This window comes from Hemitrygon akajei, chromosome 5 (assembly GCF_048418815.1).
Source record: "Hemitrygon akajei chromosome 5, sHemAka1.3, whole genome shotgun sequence".
NCBI classification, from domain to species: domain Eukaryota; kingdom Metazoa; phylum Chordata; class Chondrichthyes; order Myliobatiformes; family Dasyatidae; genus Hemitrygon; species Hemitrygon akajei.
In genome coordinates this window covers 95,311,873-95,329,997 of record NC_133128.1, presented here as the reverse complement: position 1 = coordinate 95,329,997, position 18,125 = coordinate 95,311,873, and the positions used below count along the sequence as shown (strand labels likewise).

At 44.4% G+C, this 18,125-nt stretch overlaps 1 protein-coding gene across 4 annotated transcripts in view; it reads left to right on the top strand.

The window, feature by feature from the left end:
- LOC140728007 (MAP7 domain-containing protein 2-like) overlaps window positions 1-18,125 on the top strand; it is a 222,790-nt gene that overhangs the window by 42,363 nt on the left and 162,302 nt on the right. For all 4 annotated transcript variants that reach the window (XM_073046095.1, XM_073046092.1, XM_073046093.1 and 1 more), the window contains 2 exons: window positions 4,617-4,735; window positions 17,426-17,547. In XM_073046095.1, coding sequence (XP_072902196.1) covers window positions 4,617-4,735; window positions 17,426-17,547 — 241 coding nt within the window. The remainder of the gene's footprint in view (window positions 1-4,616; window positions 4,736-17,425; window positions 17,548-18,125) is intronic.

Below are 18,125 nucleotides of genomic sequence, written 5' to 3'. Positions count from 1 at the left end.
GGTGAAAGAGATAAACGACTGAAGAAGGAAGAATTTGATAGGAGAGGGTAGAAGTTCATGGAAAAAAGAGAAGGGGGTGGAGCACTAGAGGGAGGTGATGGGCAGGTAAGGCGAAGAGGTGAGAGAGTGAAATGGGAATGGTGAAGGGGGTGCAATTACCAGAGGTTTGAGAAATCGATGTTCATGCCATCAGGTTGGAGGCTACCCAGGCGGAATATAAGGTGTTGCTCCTCCATTCCAAGTATGGCCTTATCACAGCAGTAGAGGAGGCCATGGACTGGCGTATAGAATGGGAAGTAGAATTGAAGAGGGTGGCCACCAGGAGATCCAACTTTTTCTGGCGGATGGAACGTAGGTGCTCAGCAAAGCAGTCTCCTAATTTACATTGGATCTCATCGATATACAGGAGGCCACACCAGGAGCACCAGATGACCTCAGTAAGCTCACAGGTTAAGTGTCTCCTCACCTGGAAAACCTGTTGGGGCCTTGAATGATAGTGAGGGAAGAGGTGTAGGGGCAAGTATGGCACTTGTTCCGCTAGCAAGGATAAGTACCGGGAGGGATGAATGGACAAGGGAATCGTGTGGGGTGCGATCCCTGTGGAAAGCAGAAAGGGTGGGGGGGGGGGCAGGGGTAAAGAAAGGGCTTTGTTGTGCGATCCATTGGAGATGGTGGAAGTTACGGAGAGACTGTCAGTCACATTCCCATTCTGACATGTCAGGTCTCCTGGTAGCCACTCACTTCATCTACTTCCTGTTCTCATTCCAACATAAGAACATAAGAAATAGGAGCAGGAGAAGGCCATCTGGCCCATTGAGCCTGCTCCGCCATTCAATAAGATCATGGCTGATCTGGCCATGGACTCACCTCCACCTTTTCCCCATAACCTTTAATTCCCTGACTATGCAAAAATCTATCCAACCTTATCTTAAATATATTTGCAGAGGTAGCCTCCACTGCTTCATTGGGCAGAGAATTCCACAGGTTCACCACTCTCTGGGAAAAGCAGTTCCTCCTCACCTCCGTCCTAAACCCACTCCCCCAAATCTTGAGGCTGTGTCCCCTGGTTCTAGTCTCACCTACCAATGGAAACAACTTTACTGCCTCTATCTTATCTATCTTATAATGTTAGATGTTTCTACGTTTGTATATAGGCTGGACTCGTTAGCCTTGGTTGGCAGCCAGCCTAAGAGAAGGATAACTCTCACTCCAAACCCAGGCAGGCGGGGCTCATCAGCCTTGTCAGGCCATCCACCTAGGAGAAGAACACTCCGATGTAACTCCTACGACCCGAGGACCTCCCTGTCACTGTCCCAGCTTGCTAGGCTATGGCAGATGAACCCCGGGTGTAAAGGGTGGGACCAGTATCATGCACACTGCACTCCACCTAAAAAACCATTGCACAAGGACTCGCCCACGTCTACGACCATCCTCCCCGATTTTCCCTTGCAGCCGCTGCGGCCGGGTCTGCCTGTCCCGTGTTGGCCTCGTCAGCCACCGGCGAGCCTGCAGCAGACGTGGGCAGCACCCTTCCTAAATCTTCATTCGCGAAGCCAAATAATGATGATGATGATGATGATGAAGTCCTGTGATGAAGGGTCTCGGCCTGAAATGTTGACTGTACTTCTTCCTATAGATGCTGCCTGGCCTGCTGTGTTCCACCAGCATTTTGTGTGTGTTGCTTGAATTTCCAGCATCTGCAGATTTCCTCGTGTTCATGATGATGATGATGTTTCTATAAGATCTCCTCTCATTCTTCTGAATTCCAGTGAGTACAGTCCCAGGCGACTCAATCTCTCCTCAGAGTCTACCCTCCTCATCTCTGGAATCATCCTGGTGAACCTCCTCTGCACTACCTCCAAACCCAGTATATCCTTCCTCAAGTAAGGAGACTGGAACTGCACACAGTACTCCAGATGTGGCCTCACCAGTACCCTGTATAGTTGCAGCATCACCTTCCTGCCCTTAAATACCATCCCTCTAGCAATGAAGGCCAACATTCCATTTGCCTTCTTGATAGCCTGCTGCACCTGCAAACCAACCTTTTGTGATTCATGCACAAGCACCCCAAAGTCCCTCTGCACAGCAGCATGCTGCAATCTTTTACCATTTAACTAATCATTTGTTCTTTTTTTTCCTTCCAAGGTGGATGACCTCACATTTACCAGCATTGTACTCCATCTGCCAGATCCTTGCCCAGTCACTTAACCTATCTGTCTCTCTCTGCAGACCCTTCTGCACAGTTTGCTTTTGCACTCAATTTAGTATCACCAGGAAACTTAGATATACTACACTTGGTCCCCTCTTCCAGATCATCTCTTTGAAAGTCTTCCACTGGTCCTCAACTGTCCTACCACATAGCCTGTGTTCCCAGTCTACACTAGCCAAATCCTCCCTCATCCCATTGTGTAGGCTGCTGTGATGAGGCCACTCTCAGGTTGGAGGATCAACACCTTATATTCCGTCTGGTAGCCTCCAATCTGATGGCATAAATATCAATTTCTCAGAAACTTAAAGTAATTGCCCCCCCTTCACTATTTCCATTCTGCTTTCCCTTTCTCATCTCTTCTCCTTTCCTGCCCGTCACCTCCCTCCGTGCTCCTGCCCTTTCTTCCATGCTCTTCTACCCTCTCCTATCAGATACCCCCTTCTCCAGCCCTTTATCTCTTTCACTGATCAACTTCCCAGTTCTTTACTTGATCCTTCCCCCTCTCCCGGTTTCACTTACCACCTACCACCCTGTACTTCTTCCACTCCTTCCTCACCTTCTTGCTCCAATTTCTCTTCCTTTTTCTCCAGTCCTAATGAAGGGTCTTGGCCCAAAACGTCGGCAGTTCGTTCTTTTCCAAAGATGCTGCCTGGCTTGCTGAGTTTCTCCAGCATTCTGTGTGTGTTGCTTAGATTTCTAGCATCTGCAGATTTTTTTCATCTTAATGTTTTCCAGCGTTGTTTTGAACATTCAGCACTAAATATCTGAACTTATGAGCATAGAGTGTAGGGTTAGTAGAACAGTGATGTGGAGTATGTCATGGGCATCACAGAAATGCACACTGTGGCTCAGGAAGGCCACACTAGAGTTTCTGCTCCAGTTCCCACCTCTCATCTTCCACCCATTAATATTCCTTTCCCCCTCGTGCTTGTCCCTAAGTGTGTCACCTGGACCACTTTCTGCTAGTGAATTCCACTCTGAGTAGAAAAGCTCTTCCAAGCTTCTTGTTGGGGCTTTGGAAATTCAGGTAATAATTGCTGTAGATAGCCCTTCACTATGTGCCTTCTTCACAACCAGTCCTTCCATTATTTTATACACCTTTGCCAGCACTGCTTACAAAGAGCTCCAGTTTCATCAGTTCAACCTTTCTATTCTAGTGCTGCTACAACATCATCACTGCCTCTGTTACTTCTTCTCACCCTGAGACTGGAAGTGTACTGTTCTCTCCATGTAAGACTGAACCAAATTAATTAACATCACCAAAATGCTGGAGGTACTCAGCATGTCAGGCAGCATCTGTGGAGGGGAATGAACAGTTGATGTTTCAAGGCTGAGAGTGAGTGAGGAAGGAGGAAGAAGCCAGAATTAGAAGGTGGGGGGAGAGGATGCTCCGTACACCAGAAGTTTCCTGGTTGTCACTCATTCCAATTTGACTTCCCATTCCAGTATGTCAGTTCATGCCCTCCTCTACTGCCACAATGCTCCCACTCTCAGGTTGGACAAGCAGCATCTCATTATTTAGTCTAAGTAGCCTCCAACCTGATGGCACGAATATCAATTTCTCTAAATTCCAGTAATTCCGCCTTCCTGACCCTCTTTTTTCATTCCTCATTGTGGCTCTCTGCTGCCCCTTCTTGTCTCCTCACCTGCCCATGACACCCCTGAGGTGCCCCTCCTCTGTCACTTTCTCCTGCCCTAGATTTAGGTTTTCTTTGAGAGATACAGCATGGTACAGGCCCTTCCAGTGAGCCCATGCCACCCAACTAGACCCACGTGACCAATATCCGACTGACCCATACTTCTTTGGACCATGGAAGCAAAACAGAATACTTGGAGGAAACCCACGCAGTGACAGGGAGAACAATCAGATTCCTCACAGGCTGCGGCAGGAATTGAACTCGGTTCACTGGAGCTGTAATAACATTACGCTAACCACTACACTACCATGCTGCTCCAAAGTTTCAGACTGACAAATCCTCTCCTATCAGATTCTTTGTTCAACCCTTTACACCCCAGTGTCTTTCTCCATCCCTCTCTTCCTCACCCACTCACCTCACCTGATCTCACCTATCACCTACTGGCTTGTACAGCTTCCCCAACCCCACCATCTTGTTCTGGCTTCTTCCCCCTTCCTTTTCAGTCCTAGTGAAGGTCCAAAACATTGACTGTTTTTCCCCTCCATAGATGCTGAGTTCCTCCAGCATTTTGTGTGTTTTTCAAGATTCCCAGAAGCTGTGAATTTCTTGTGTTTCTGATTTACTTGATGCAGCCATCTACTGCAGATGTAATTTTCCTTAGTTTACATCATCCACAATAGTCTTGTTGTTTATTCCTTCTCATTCTATTCTCTCTCTGCTATGAAGCTTTAACTCTTTAGTGTTCTGTGTCTGCCCTTGTGTTGTCTCAGGAAGCCTGCTCAAGCTCTCTTCCAAACCTACAAGTCCAAGCAGAGACAGACAGAGTCCAGCAACCACTTCCAGCTCACCAAGAGAAGTCAAAGAGAGTCCGGTGTTGGAAATGCAACAGGTAGTGCAAACAGTAAGAATTTTGACAAATATATAATGTTGGTGTTATGTCAAAATGCAATGATTTCATCTTTTTGTGTGTTTCTCTTATTGAAGTGATTTGGTCAGTTTCACTGGCAGACTTGAAACTTGCTTGCTGTTGCCTTTGAAACTTCTAACCCAAAAAGAACTTCAACAGGGCAAAGAGGGTGCAGCAAATGGCATTGAATTGATATTAAATGAATAAACTATCAATTGTTTCCAGTGTTCTAAACACTGATGCTGTTTATAAGAAAAATAAGAGGATATTTTCAGAAAGTGTATTTAATTCTGATCAGGATCTAGAGTCATGTAAGGACCTTGAACCCAGACTGTTTTGTACTATGCATTTCTCCCTGTGTTGCTACAGAATGTTTCAAACTGCACTAAGGACCTTAATTCCTGAACTCCATAAATCAGTCTTCTCTAATATTCACTGATATTGTGGATGAGGCCTTCTGTTGGTCAGGGTTGACCATGGATGTTGCATCCCGGCTGTCTACATGATACGCAAGCCAGGACAGTGCGATGTGGAGAGCAAGCTGCTTCCCATGTACCAGATTCCACCCTCTCCACCACAGTGACATATTCATAGATTAAAATAAAATTAGAATCATTGAAATTGGGTAATAATACTGAATTGACTCCCTTTTCCTACTCTCACTGCACCTTTCTACTTGGCTGAGGAGCCATTGCCTTTGGCACCTAACGTAGTTCTGACTAGTCTGCAAAGCCTCAGACTGGAAGCTGTTGAAGTTCACTGTCCCCCAATGGGATCCATAAAGAGTGGACAGAGAGAGATTTGGAAGGTTTGGAGGATGCAGAGAAGATGCTGGAAACAGTGACGTGGAAGAACAGAAGATATTTCCCATTGGGGAACAAGCCAATATTGGAGTCTGAACGATGCATTCTCTGCCATCCAGCACTTGAGGCTTCTGTATTTGATTGACAACATCAAACAATTAATCTGGTTGTACTTCCTTAAGTGGATCAAGATAGTAATAGGATTATATTATAGCCCATCCAATTGTCAGTGGGATTTAAAGGAGCAAATGTGTAAAGAGATCACAGATTGTTGGAAGAAACATAAGGTTGTGATAGTAGGGGGTCTTCCCTTTCCACATAATGACTGGGACTCCCATACTGTGAATGGGCTGGATGGGATAGAGTTTGTTCACCAAAGTTTCCATAATTAGCATATGGATTCCCAATTAAAGAATGTGATAGTTCACCTCCTGTTAGAAAATGAGCCTGGGCAATTAACAGAAGTTTGTGGAAGGAAACACTTTGCATCTAGTGATCATAATACCTTTAGTTACAAGGTAATAATGGAAAAGGATAGGTCTAGTCCTCAGATTGAGGTCCTAAATTGGAGAAGGGCCAATTTTAATGGTATCTGGCAAATGTGCATCAAGATGGCTAGATCTCTGGAAAAGATGTACTTTTTAAGTTAAGGCAGGAAATTATGGGCTGCTGAGCCTGACTTCAGCAGTAGCTAAGTTATTGCAAGGAATTCTAAGGGACCGGATATTTAAGTATTTGGATAGACAGAGACTGACTAGGTACATGGTAGGTCACGTCTAACCAGTCTTACAGAGTTATTTGAGGAAGTTCGCAGGAAAGCGGATGAAAGCAAGGCAGCCTATGTTGTCTGTGCTGTAGAGTTCTCTGACTCTTAAGATTCATGTTGAAGTATTATCAGCACTTCTCAATCAAAGGGATCATCCAGGTACCATCTGAAGCTAAGCAGGGAGTTCTCCTTGGTGTCCTTTCTTTACTTCTCCCTCTACTAACATCAGAGAGCCACTTTGCTGTTTGTGGGGTAAGGTGTAGTTTCCACATTTCTTTAATTACCAAGTGGTCACATTTCAAAAACTTCAAAGTGCTTCAGTGTACTCCCAAGTTCCCAATATGTGCAGGTCGGGTGGCATTCGGTATCATCATTTAGAGAAACAACACAGTAACAGGCCCATCCAACCTAGCTGTCCAATTACACCCTTGTGACCAATTAACATACTAAACTGCACGTCTTTGGACTGTGGGAGGAAATTGGAGCAGCCATAGGAAACCTACGTGTTCACAGGGAGAACAAACTTGTGCAGGAAGGCACAGAGTCGACTGTACTTCCTTAGAAGGTTGGCGTCATTCAATGTCTGTAGTGAGATGCTGAAGATGTTCTATAGGTCAGTTGTGGAGAGCGCCCTCTTCTTCGTGGTGGCGTGTTGGGGAGGAAGCATTAAGAAGAGGGACGCCTCACGTCTTAATAAGCTGGTAAGGAAGGCGGGCTCTGTCGTGGGCAAAGTACTGGAGAGTTTAACATCGGTAGCTGAGCGAAGGGCGCTGAGTAGGCTACGGTCAATTATGGAAAACTCTGAACATCCTCTACATAGCACCATCCAGAGACAGAGAAGCAGTTTCAGCGACAGGTTACTATCGATGCAATGGTCCTCAGACAGGATGAAGAGGTCAATACTCCCCAATGCCATTAGGCTTTACAATTCAACCGCCAGGACTTAAGAACTTTTTAAAAGCTATTATTAATGCTTTTTGAGATAGTGATTTAGATGCATATCATATTTTTTACTGAGTTAAGTATTGTATGTAATTAGTTTTGCTACAACAAGTGTATGGGACATTGGAAAAAAAGTTGAATTTCCCCATGGGGATGAATAAAGTATCTATCTATCTATCTATCTATCCTTACTGACCGGTGGAACTGAATCCCAGTTGCTGGGGCTTAAACAGCATCATTTCCATCACAATGTTATGGTGCTTTCTGTCCCTTCCCACCTATGTCCGTGATACTTCCCATGCTTTACATCACTTCAAAGATTTCAAGTTCCCTGGCCCCCACCGCCTCGTTTTCACCATGGACGTCCAGTCCCTATATACCCCTATCCCCCTCCAGGAAGGTCTCCAAGCTCTCCGTTTCTTCCTGGATTCCAGATCCAGCCAGTCACCTTCTACCTCCACTCTTCTCCGCCTCGCGGAATTAGTCCTCACCCTTAACAGTTTCTCCTTTGGCTTCTCCCACGTCCTCCAAACTAAAGGTGTAGCCATGGGCACCCGCATGGGCCCTAGCTATGCCTGCCTTTTTGTCGGCCATGTGGAGCAATCTATGTTCCAAGCCTACACCGGTATCTGTCCTCCTCTTTTCTTGAGTTATATCGACGACTGCGTCGGTGCTGCTTCCTGCACGCATGCTGAGCTCTTCGACTTCATTAACTTCACCTCCAACTTTCACTCCGCCCTCAAATTCACCTGGTCTATTTCTGACACCTCCCTCCCCTTTCTAGATCTTTCTGTTTCTATCTCTGGAGACAACCTATCCACCGACGTCTACTACAAACCTACTAACTCCTACAGCTACCTAGACTATTCCTCCTCCCACCCTGTCTCCTGCAAAAATGCTATCCCTTTCTCTCAATTCCTCCGCCTCCGCCACATCTGCTCTCAGGATGAGGCCTTGCATTCTAGGACAAAGGAGATGTCTTCCTTTTTTAAAGAAAGGGGCTTCCCTTCATCCACTATCAACTCTGCCCTCCATCGCGTCTCCCATATTTCACGTACCTCTGCCCTCACCTCATCCCCCCGCCAGCCCACCAGGGATAGAGTCCCCCTGGTCCTCACCTATCACCCTACCAGCCTACAGATCCAACGTATAATCCTCCGTAACTTCCGCCACCTCCTACGTGATCCCACCACCAGCCACATCTTCCCCTCCCCCCCACTCTCGGCTTTCTGCAGGGATCGCTCCCTACGCGACTCCCTTGTCCATTCATCCCCCCCATCCCTCCCCACAGACCTCCCTGGGCACTCATCCCTGCAAATGGAAGAAGTGCTACACCTGCCCCCACACTTCTTCCCTCACCACCATCCCAGGCCCCAGACAGTCCTTTCAGGTGAGGCACCACTTCACCTGCGAGTCAACTGGGGTGATATACTCTATCCAGTGCTCCCGATGTGGCCATTTATACATTGGGGAGACCCGCCGCAGACTGGGAGACCGTTTCGCCGAACACCGGCACTCAGTCCTCCAGCAGTGGCGGGATCTCCCTGTGGCCACACACTTCAATTCCACAGACCACTCCCACTCTGACATGTCTGTCCATGGCCTCCTCTACCGTCAAGATGAGGCCACACACAAGTCGATGGAGCAATACCTTATCTCCCGCCTAGGTAGCCTCCTTCCTGCCGGCATGAACATCCAACTCGCTGACCTCCGTTGATACCCCTGCCCCCCACCCTTACCCCCATCCCTATCTATTATTTTAGTCTGGTTCTCTTTCTCTCTTTTCCCCCCTCACTATAATCTCTCCCCCCAGCCCTACCTTTCTTTCTCTTTTATTTCCCATAATTCTCCACCTTCCCCCTAGCCCATTTCCCTCCAGCCTATCACTTCCCAGCTCTCTACTTTATCCCTCCCCCCACTTCTTATCCCCCCTTGACCATCCCATGTTACTTCACTCCTGATGAAGGGTTTCGGCCCGAAACGTCGTTATTACCTCCTCCCATAGATGCTGTCTGGCCTGCTGAGTTCTGCCAGCATTTTGTGTTTTTTATTTATTTCCAGCATCTGCAGATTCACTCGTGTTGCCTTTGCTTAATTGTTAGTTAGTTGTAGACTGGCTTAAGAGCTGATCAGCAACTGGTTCAAAGTAAAATTTACTATCAGAGTACATACATGTCACCACATACAACCCTGAGATTCTTTTTCCTGCGGGCATTCTCTGCAAATCTATAGAACAGTGACTGTAAACAGGATCGATGAAAGAGCAAGAGCACCCTGCAAATGCAAATATTAATAAATAACAATGAATAATGAGAGCATGAAATAACAAGATAAGTCCTTAAAGTGAGATCATTGGTTGTGGGAACACTGGAAATAGAATGAGTGTAGTTGTACTCTTTTGTTCAAGATGCTGACGGTTGAGGGGAAGTAACGTTCTTGAACCTGGGGGTGCATGTCCTGAGGCACTTGGTCATTCTTCCTGATGGCAGCAGCGAGAAAAGAGCATGGCCTGGGTGGTGAGGATCTTTGATAATGGGTGCTGCTTTTCTACGGCAACATTTCATGTAGATGTACTCAGTGGTTGGGAGGGTTTTACCCATGATGTACTGGGCTGAATCCATTACCTTTTGTCAGATTTTCTGCTCAAAGATATTGGCAGTAATAAGTGTCAATCAACACACTTTTCACTACATGTCTATAGAAGTTTGCCAAGATTTTTGATGACATACCAAATCTCAGCAGACTCCTGGGGAAGTAGAGATAGTGTTGTGCTTTCTTTGCAATTATCTTTATATGATGGGTCCAGGACACCCAGGAATTTAAAGTTACTGATCCTCCAATGAGTCCTGGCTCATGGACCTCTGGTGTCCCTCTCCTGATCTACAATCCTTGGTCTTACTGACATTGAGTGAGAGGTTATTGTTAAGACACCACTCAGCCAAATTTTCAATCTCCCTCCTGTATGCTGATTCATCACCCCATTTGATACAGCCTAAAACAGTGGTGTCGTCAGCAAACTTGTATTCGGTGCTGGAGCTGTACTTAGCCACACAGTCATAGGTGTAAAGTGAGTAGAGTAGGGGCTAAGCACACAGCCTTGTGGTACACCTGTGCTTATTGAGGTTGTGGGGGAGATGTTTTTGCCAATGCAAGCAGACTGGGGAAATGAATCTGCAAGTGAGGAAATCCAGGATCCAATTGCACAAGGGGGTATTGAGGCCCAAGACTTAGAGTTTACTAATTGGTTTTGAGGGGATGATTCAGAATCAGATCAGGTTTAATATCACTGGTAAATGTCGTGAAATTTGTTTTGTGGCAGCGGTAGAACGCAATACATAATAAAACTATAAATTACAATAAGAAATTATATAATATGAATGCACAATAGTACTAGAAAGTTTGTGAACCCTTTAGAATTTTCTCTATTTCTGCATAAATGTGATCTAAAATGGGATCAGGTCTTCATACAAATCCTAAAACACTTAAAGAGAACTCAAATAAATAAATAACACTAAAGCATTATACGTGTTCATTTATTTAGTGAGAGAAATGATCCAATATTGAATGTATTTAGTGGAAAAAGTATGTGAACTTTTGCTGTCAGTAACTGGTGTGACCCCCTTGTACAGCAATAACTTCAACATAATATTTCTGATAACTGTTGATCAGTTCTGCACACATTGGCTTGGAGGAATTTTAGGCCATTCCTCCTTACAAAACTGCTTCAACTCTGGGATGTTGGTGGGCTTCCTTGCATGAGCTGCTTGCTTCAGGTCCTTCCACAGCATTTCTATACAATTAAGGTCAGGACTTTGACTTGGCCATTCCAAAACATGAATTTTCTTCTTTTTAAACCATTTTGTTGTTGATCTACTCTTCTCTTTTAGATCATTGTCTTGTTGCATTATCCAACTTCTATTAAGCTTCAGGTGATAGACTGCTATCCTGACATTCTCCTGTAAAATGTCTTGATACAATTTTGAATTCAGTGTTCCTTCAATGATTGCAAGCTGTCCAGCCCTGAGGCAGCATAACAGCCCCAAACCATGATGCTCCTTCGACCATGATTCACAGTTGAGATGAGGTTTTGGTGTTGCTGTGCAGTGCAATGCCCTTTTCCTTCCAAACATAGCAATTTCTGCCAAGAAGTTCAACTTTTGACTCATCTGTCGACAGAACATTGTCCCAGAAGTATTGTGGAACATCCAGGTGGTCTGTTGCAAACTTGAGATGTGTAGCAATGTTCTTTTGGAGAACACTGTTCTTCCGTGGTGTCCTCACATGAACACCATTCTTTTTCAGTGATTTTCTTATACTGGACACATGAACATAGACTTTAGCAAGTTCTACAGATCTCTGTGGGTCTTTTGCTGTTACACTTGGGTTCTTTTTCACCTCTTTCAGCATTGCATGTTGTGCTCTTGGTGTGATCTTTGCAGGATGCCCACACCTAGAGAGAATAGCAACAGTACTGAATTTCTTCCATTCGTAGACGATTTCTCCTACTGGGGACTGATGAAGACTCATGTCTTTAGAAATGCTTTTGTCCCCTTTTCCAGCTTCATGCATGGTGCACATAAACAGATCTTTCTTGAGGAGAGCAGGCTCTGTCCGTAACCTGATTTTGTGTGCCTTTTTTATAGGGCAGGGCACCTCTGCAACCCACACATCCAATCTCATCTCATTGATTGGAACACCTGACTCCAAATAGCTTTTGTCGAAGGCATTACTCCCGAGCTTCACATACTTTTTCCAACAAATACATGTAGTTTCAATAAATAAATGAACAAGTATAATGTTATTGTGTTAATTATTTAATTGGGTTCTCTTTATCTAGTTTTAGGACTTATGTGAAGATAAGATCACATTTTAGGCCATATTTATGCAGAAAAAGAGAAAATTCTACAGGGTTCAGAAACTTTCTAGCACCACTGTGCATTATCACTGTCCAAGTAAAATGTCCAAGACAATCTCCTACACATTAGGCCTTACTGGGCTAGTGGGTCTGTATCTGTGGTGCTTGATGACTCTGTCCACCCCAGACAGAAGTGCTGGGGGGCTTGACATAGGAGCAAGTACAAGTCTGGCTTGGTGTGCACCATCTTCGGTTCCCCCTCCATAATACTGGGAAAAGAGCAGACAAAATATAAAGTCAGCTCAGTCTGGAGAACTTAAAAACCAGCAGAACAGCTTGCTTTCAATGCCTAATTCCATACATGTGGGTAAAGTGTGAGAATATTCTTCCTCAGCATTACTGAATCTGACAGTGTTCTTGTGATCACACATCAAATGGGTCCTTGTATTCCATCTAACACAAAATGCAGGTGGAACACAACGGGCCAGGCAGCAACTTTCACCCTGCCCTCAAATTTACCTGGTCCATTTCCGACACCTTTCTCTCCTTTCTTGATCTTTCTGTCTCCATCTCTGGAGACAGCTTATCTACTGATATCTACTATAAGCCTACAGACTCTCACAGCTACCTGGACTATTCCTCTTCCCACCTTGTCTCTTGCAAAAATGCGACTCCCTTCTCACAATTCCTCCGTCTCTGCCACATCTGCTCTCAGGATGAGGCTTTTCATTCCAGGACGAAGGAGATGTCTTCCTTTTTTAAACAAAGGGGCATCCCTTCTTCCACCATCAACTCTGCTCTCCAACACATCTCTCCCATTTCCCGCACATCTGCCCTCATCCCATCCGCCCGCCACCCCACTCGGGATAGGGTTCCCCTTGTCCTCCCCTATCACCCCACCAGCCTCCAAGTCCAACGTATAATTCTCCGTACCTTCCGCCACTTCCAATGGGATCCCACTACCAATCACATTTTTCCCTCTCCCACCCCCTTCTACTTTCTACAGGGATCACTCCCTACGCGACTTCCTTGTCCACTCGTCCCCCCCCCATCCCTTCCCACCGATCTCCCTCCTGGCACTTATCCTTGTAAACGGAACAAGTGCTACACCTGCCCTTACACTTCCTCCCTCACCACCATTCAGGGCCCCAGACCGTCCTTCCAGGTGAGGCGACACTTCACCTGTGAGTTGGCTGGTGTGGTATACTGCGTCCGGTGCTCCCGGTGTGGACTTTTATATATTGGTGAGACCTGACGCAGACTGGGAGACCGTTTCGCTGAACTCCTACACTCGGTCCACCAGAGAAAGCAGGATCTCCCAGTGGCCACACATTTTAATTCCACGTCCCATTCCCATTCTGATATGTCTATCCGTGGCCTCCTCTATTATCAAGATGAATCCATACTCAGGTTGGAGGAACAACACCTTGTATACCGGCTGGGTAGCCTCAAACCTGATGGCATGAACATTGACTTCTCTAACTTCCGTTAATGCCCCTCCTCCCCTTCTTACCCCCTCCCTAATATATTTAGTTGTTTGTTTTTTTTCTCTCTCTCTGCCTGTTCTCCATCTCCCTCTGGTGCTCCCCCCCATTGCTTTCTCCGGAGGCCTCCCGTCCCATGATCCTTTCCCATCTCCAACTCTGTATCACTTTTGCCAATCACCTTTCCAGCTCTTAGCTTCATCCCACCCCCTCCGGTCTTCTCCTATCATTTCGCATTTCCCCCTCCCCCCACTACTTTCAAATCTCTTAGTATCATTCCCTTCAGTTAGTCCTGACGAAGGGTCTCGGCCCGAAACTTCGACAGCGCTTCTCCCTATAGATGCTGCCTGGCCTGCTGTGTTCCACCAGCATTGTGTGTGTGTTGTTTGGCTTCTGGTAACAGTGACTTCCCAGTCCCATCTCCCTGAGGCATTAATTCTATCCACCTCATTTTTTGCTTTGTTTTACCAAAATATTCCAGCAATTTTCTGTTTGAATAAAGTTTCCATGAAACAATCTCTATACCATTTTTCACAACGCTATAGTAAATCACAAAGGATCTGGATATAATTCAGAATCACAATTGAGTTTGTTATCAGTGACGTATGTAGTGAATTTGGTATTACTGCTGTAAACACATTTTAGTGACAATTAAATTGACTGAGGTTCTGAATGATTTGAGGGAATTTATTATACAACAGTGCTTGGCCAATGAATACTTCAACAGTTACAGAAATTCTGCATGTTAGAAGTTACTTTCTTTGGTGAACTGGAAAGCAAAACTAATCACCAGTGTGAAGTAATTTCCATGGCCTTCCTTTCCTCCTCTCTACTGCTTCTTTCTGTACTTTCCTGCTGCCCTCTATCTTCAGGTGATAACTTACTGTCAAGCTTCACGCTGTTTTTCCAAATTGCTCTAATTGTAAGAAAATCCAATGAAAGGCTTTGCTTTACAAAGAAACTTACTTTCAACAATTGTTTTTAATAAGGGCAGCTGTGTCAGGTAACCTTGGGCAAAAATTATAAGCCCCAATTGAAGTGTAATATTAACAGTTATAAAAACAGGAAATGCAAGTTGGCTGCATCCTGCTAGGTTGCAGATCCACTGAGTATTTCTAGCATGGTCGGTTTTGATTTCAAAGTTCTAGCATTTGCAGTATTTCTGATTCATAATATTTGTAAAATACTCCAAACAAGTCATTCTGAATGATTTTGTTTCCTTTAAGACCTTCTGCATTTCACCACCATCAGTATATGCATCCATGACCCTTGTAATATGAGCTACTATTATCAATTCAAAAGTTAATAAGAATATGAATCTTCTATTTTATCATAATCTGTATACACATCCATTACAAATTTCCTATTCCTTTTTTATGATTTCTGCCAACATTTTCCATTTGGGTCCACCTTTATCACACATTCCTCCTTAGTGAGTGTCACTCTGCATACTTTGGTGAATGAAGTGCACAAGATTCTTTCCAGTAACTCTGATTTCAACCCAGTCTCACTAATAGCGATGTCATAATTCCGGGTGTTGATCCATGGTCTGAGCTCAAATGCCTTCCCACGATACTACTTGCATTGAAATATATTCAGCTCATGACACTAGTCAACCTCTTGAATCCTGACTTTGAGCTCTTACCACCATCTGCTTCCACAAACTCTCTGCTAACTGTTCTGGCACTCTGGTTCCCATCCCCTGCAACTCTAGTTTGAACAGTACATTGTGAGAATGTGAACTTTGTCTCATTTCTGCATTTTTTCCAGCGCAGCAACAGTTCATAAAGTAATTTTAACAAATGGGATAATTTAAAAAATTGTGGAGATTAAATCTGTTTTGTTCTTTTCCAATTGCTTGGAAAGGAATGGCTGTGAGAGTGGGAGGGTAAAATCACTCACAATTATACATGTAACAACAAATTAGAGAGGGCTTTCTTTCACCAATAAACAGTTTGCAAAAGCAAAACGTTAAGTAGTGAGAGGCCAGGCCAGTCATTAGATCTGTGGGGCAGAGTTGCAAATTATATTTTCTTGTTGAATCTTTCAAAAGGGATGAGTCACTTTAGTGCAGGAAGGAGATGACAAAGAATGAGAAAGTAAGTAGCTAACCATTGCATCTTCTCCGATTCCTGACATTTAATGCCACACTCTCTGTGGGTCTGATCATTTCATCCCACTGTCTAGCTGCAGGATACCACGCATCCCTCCTCTTTGAACATAGCTAAGGGGGTGGGGAGGGAGGGAGGGAGGGAGAAAAAAAAGGAAGCAAGTTTGGAAGCCTTAAGGAAAAGGCAGGAATGGTAAACTTTATGGAGATAGATGCTTAGAAGCATGAAAAGAAAAACACCCAAAGCAGCTTGAAGCATATTCAATGAGCCCAATGTTTATCTTCGTCCTGTGAGGGAAAACTAAACAGTGAGACCTACACCCTTGCCATTCCAACATGAAAGTTCTTTCCCAGTCTGTTTGTGTTTACAGTGGGATCTGTGCACGTTGCTACAATGACACTGACAGTTTCCCTTGGCTTCTGTTACAATACTGTTATGAAGGAGATATGCGCATGCAGGCTGAAGCTCATCTGCTAGCCCTCTCCTTAAACTCACAACCTACCAGATTCATGACTTCCTTGATTCCTGATAACCAGAAGCACAATGAAGTTTCAGCTTGGAGAAATGGAGGGTTAGCTTCTAGCTGAGGCATTTTATAATGAGCAAATAGTCTCTTTTCGAGCAGCGTTACCACTGATAGGTCAATAGTTTTGTAGTTTACTGTTTTCTCGAAAGTCGGAGTTCAGTTTATTGTCGTCTGTATACACAGCTGCAGTGGGAAACTTACTTTCAGCAACATCAGGGGCACGACATTCAGGAGTAAAATATAAATATTAATTATACAAAATGGTCCATTTCTTTCTCCATCTTCTTCAATATTTGGGTTTCATTTGCCACTACCCTCCAACCACAGAAAATGTTCCAGAATGGATTTTGGAAGAATAAGTTAGCTTGCTTGTTCTGACCATTACATTGTGTGTGGAAGTCAGGTTATTCACAGCTGAGGTAAACTATGAAGATCATTTCAGTAACTGGAGGATATTCAATGACATAACATCTTTTTGGAGCTTAATTGCTATTGGTCCATTGATTCTTTCACAAGGGACTGGTCAAATTCCCTACCAGTCACTGTTCCTTCTTTAACATGACGAAACACAATAACAAAATTAGACCAATGTTGGCAAAATGGAAGTCATGTTGCTGGGTTAATAAATTTGGTCAGATCCTGTTCAACATTTATATGCTCAACAGTCAGCAAGTTTGTTTTTTAAACAAGAAGCTGATGCTGGAATCTTTATTTAAAAGCTGCTTTTGAATTTGAAGTTTTCATTAAACTCCATTTCCTCCATAAACTCCATTTCATTTCACAGTTTTCACTGTGCATATGTTTTTTTCCTTTTAAAAAGAACTTTATTATTTCAACAACAAAGCAGATGTTGGAAATAATGCATAAAAAGCTGTAAATGGTTGAAATCTGTAATGTTGACGATACTCAGCGGCTCAGACAAAGTCTGTGGAGGGTTCATATCAGTCAGAGAAGCTGAGCTAATGTTTCAGGTCAATGAGTTTTCACCTAATGCATTGTTTCCTCTGTAAACTGTCCCTCCATAGACTATCCCTCTATTGACGGTCCCTCTATAGACTGTGCCTGAGCTGTTGAATATCCCCAGCACTTCAGCTTTACAGCATCAGGAATTTTTTAATGCTTTTTTATGATTGTTGTTGGAAGTCATTTAAGGTTTTGAAGCAAAATTTGAATGATTTATTTCAGACTGAGAAAACAAAGAAGGAAAAGAAGCACTCATCCAGTGCAGGATCCAGTGCCACGTCCACGTTTAGAAGATCTCAATCTCCAGCGAACATGTCCAAAAGGTCATTGTCACCGGCAGTGAAGTAAGTTGAATCAAAATTGGCATGCTGTTCAGCCCAGTGCTAACCTTTGCACACCTTTGTCAAAGACTAAAAGGGTTCAAATCCCTCTCCAGCTGGTCCCTCAGAGAGGAGGCAAACCTTCCCTTAACTACCTCCTGGTAGTGGTGACCAAACCTCATCCCACCTACCCATGGCAACAGTGTTATCACATCATTCCAAGTTAGATGTAAAGTGCAGTGCAGGTAGAGAAATGAGGAGTTTGGCCACAGTAGGATAGATTTGGAAATGCAGAGATCCGGACAAGAGTTTGATAACAGTGTGATAGAAGCCGTCCTTGAGCTTGATGATATGTGTATCTTCTGCCCGTAGGGAGTTGTGGGGGGGTGGGGTGAAGGAAGAATGCCGGAGGGTGGGAGGTGTCCTGGTTTATACTGCCTGTTTTCCTGAGGCAATGGGCGGAGTCAATGGAAAGGAAACTGGTTTTCATGATGACTAGCCTATATTCATAACCTCCGCAGTTTCTTACCGTCTTGGGCAGAACAGTGACCATACCAAGTTGGGATGTGTCCAGACAGGGTGCATTGGTTAAAAAATACATT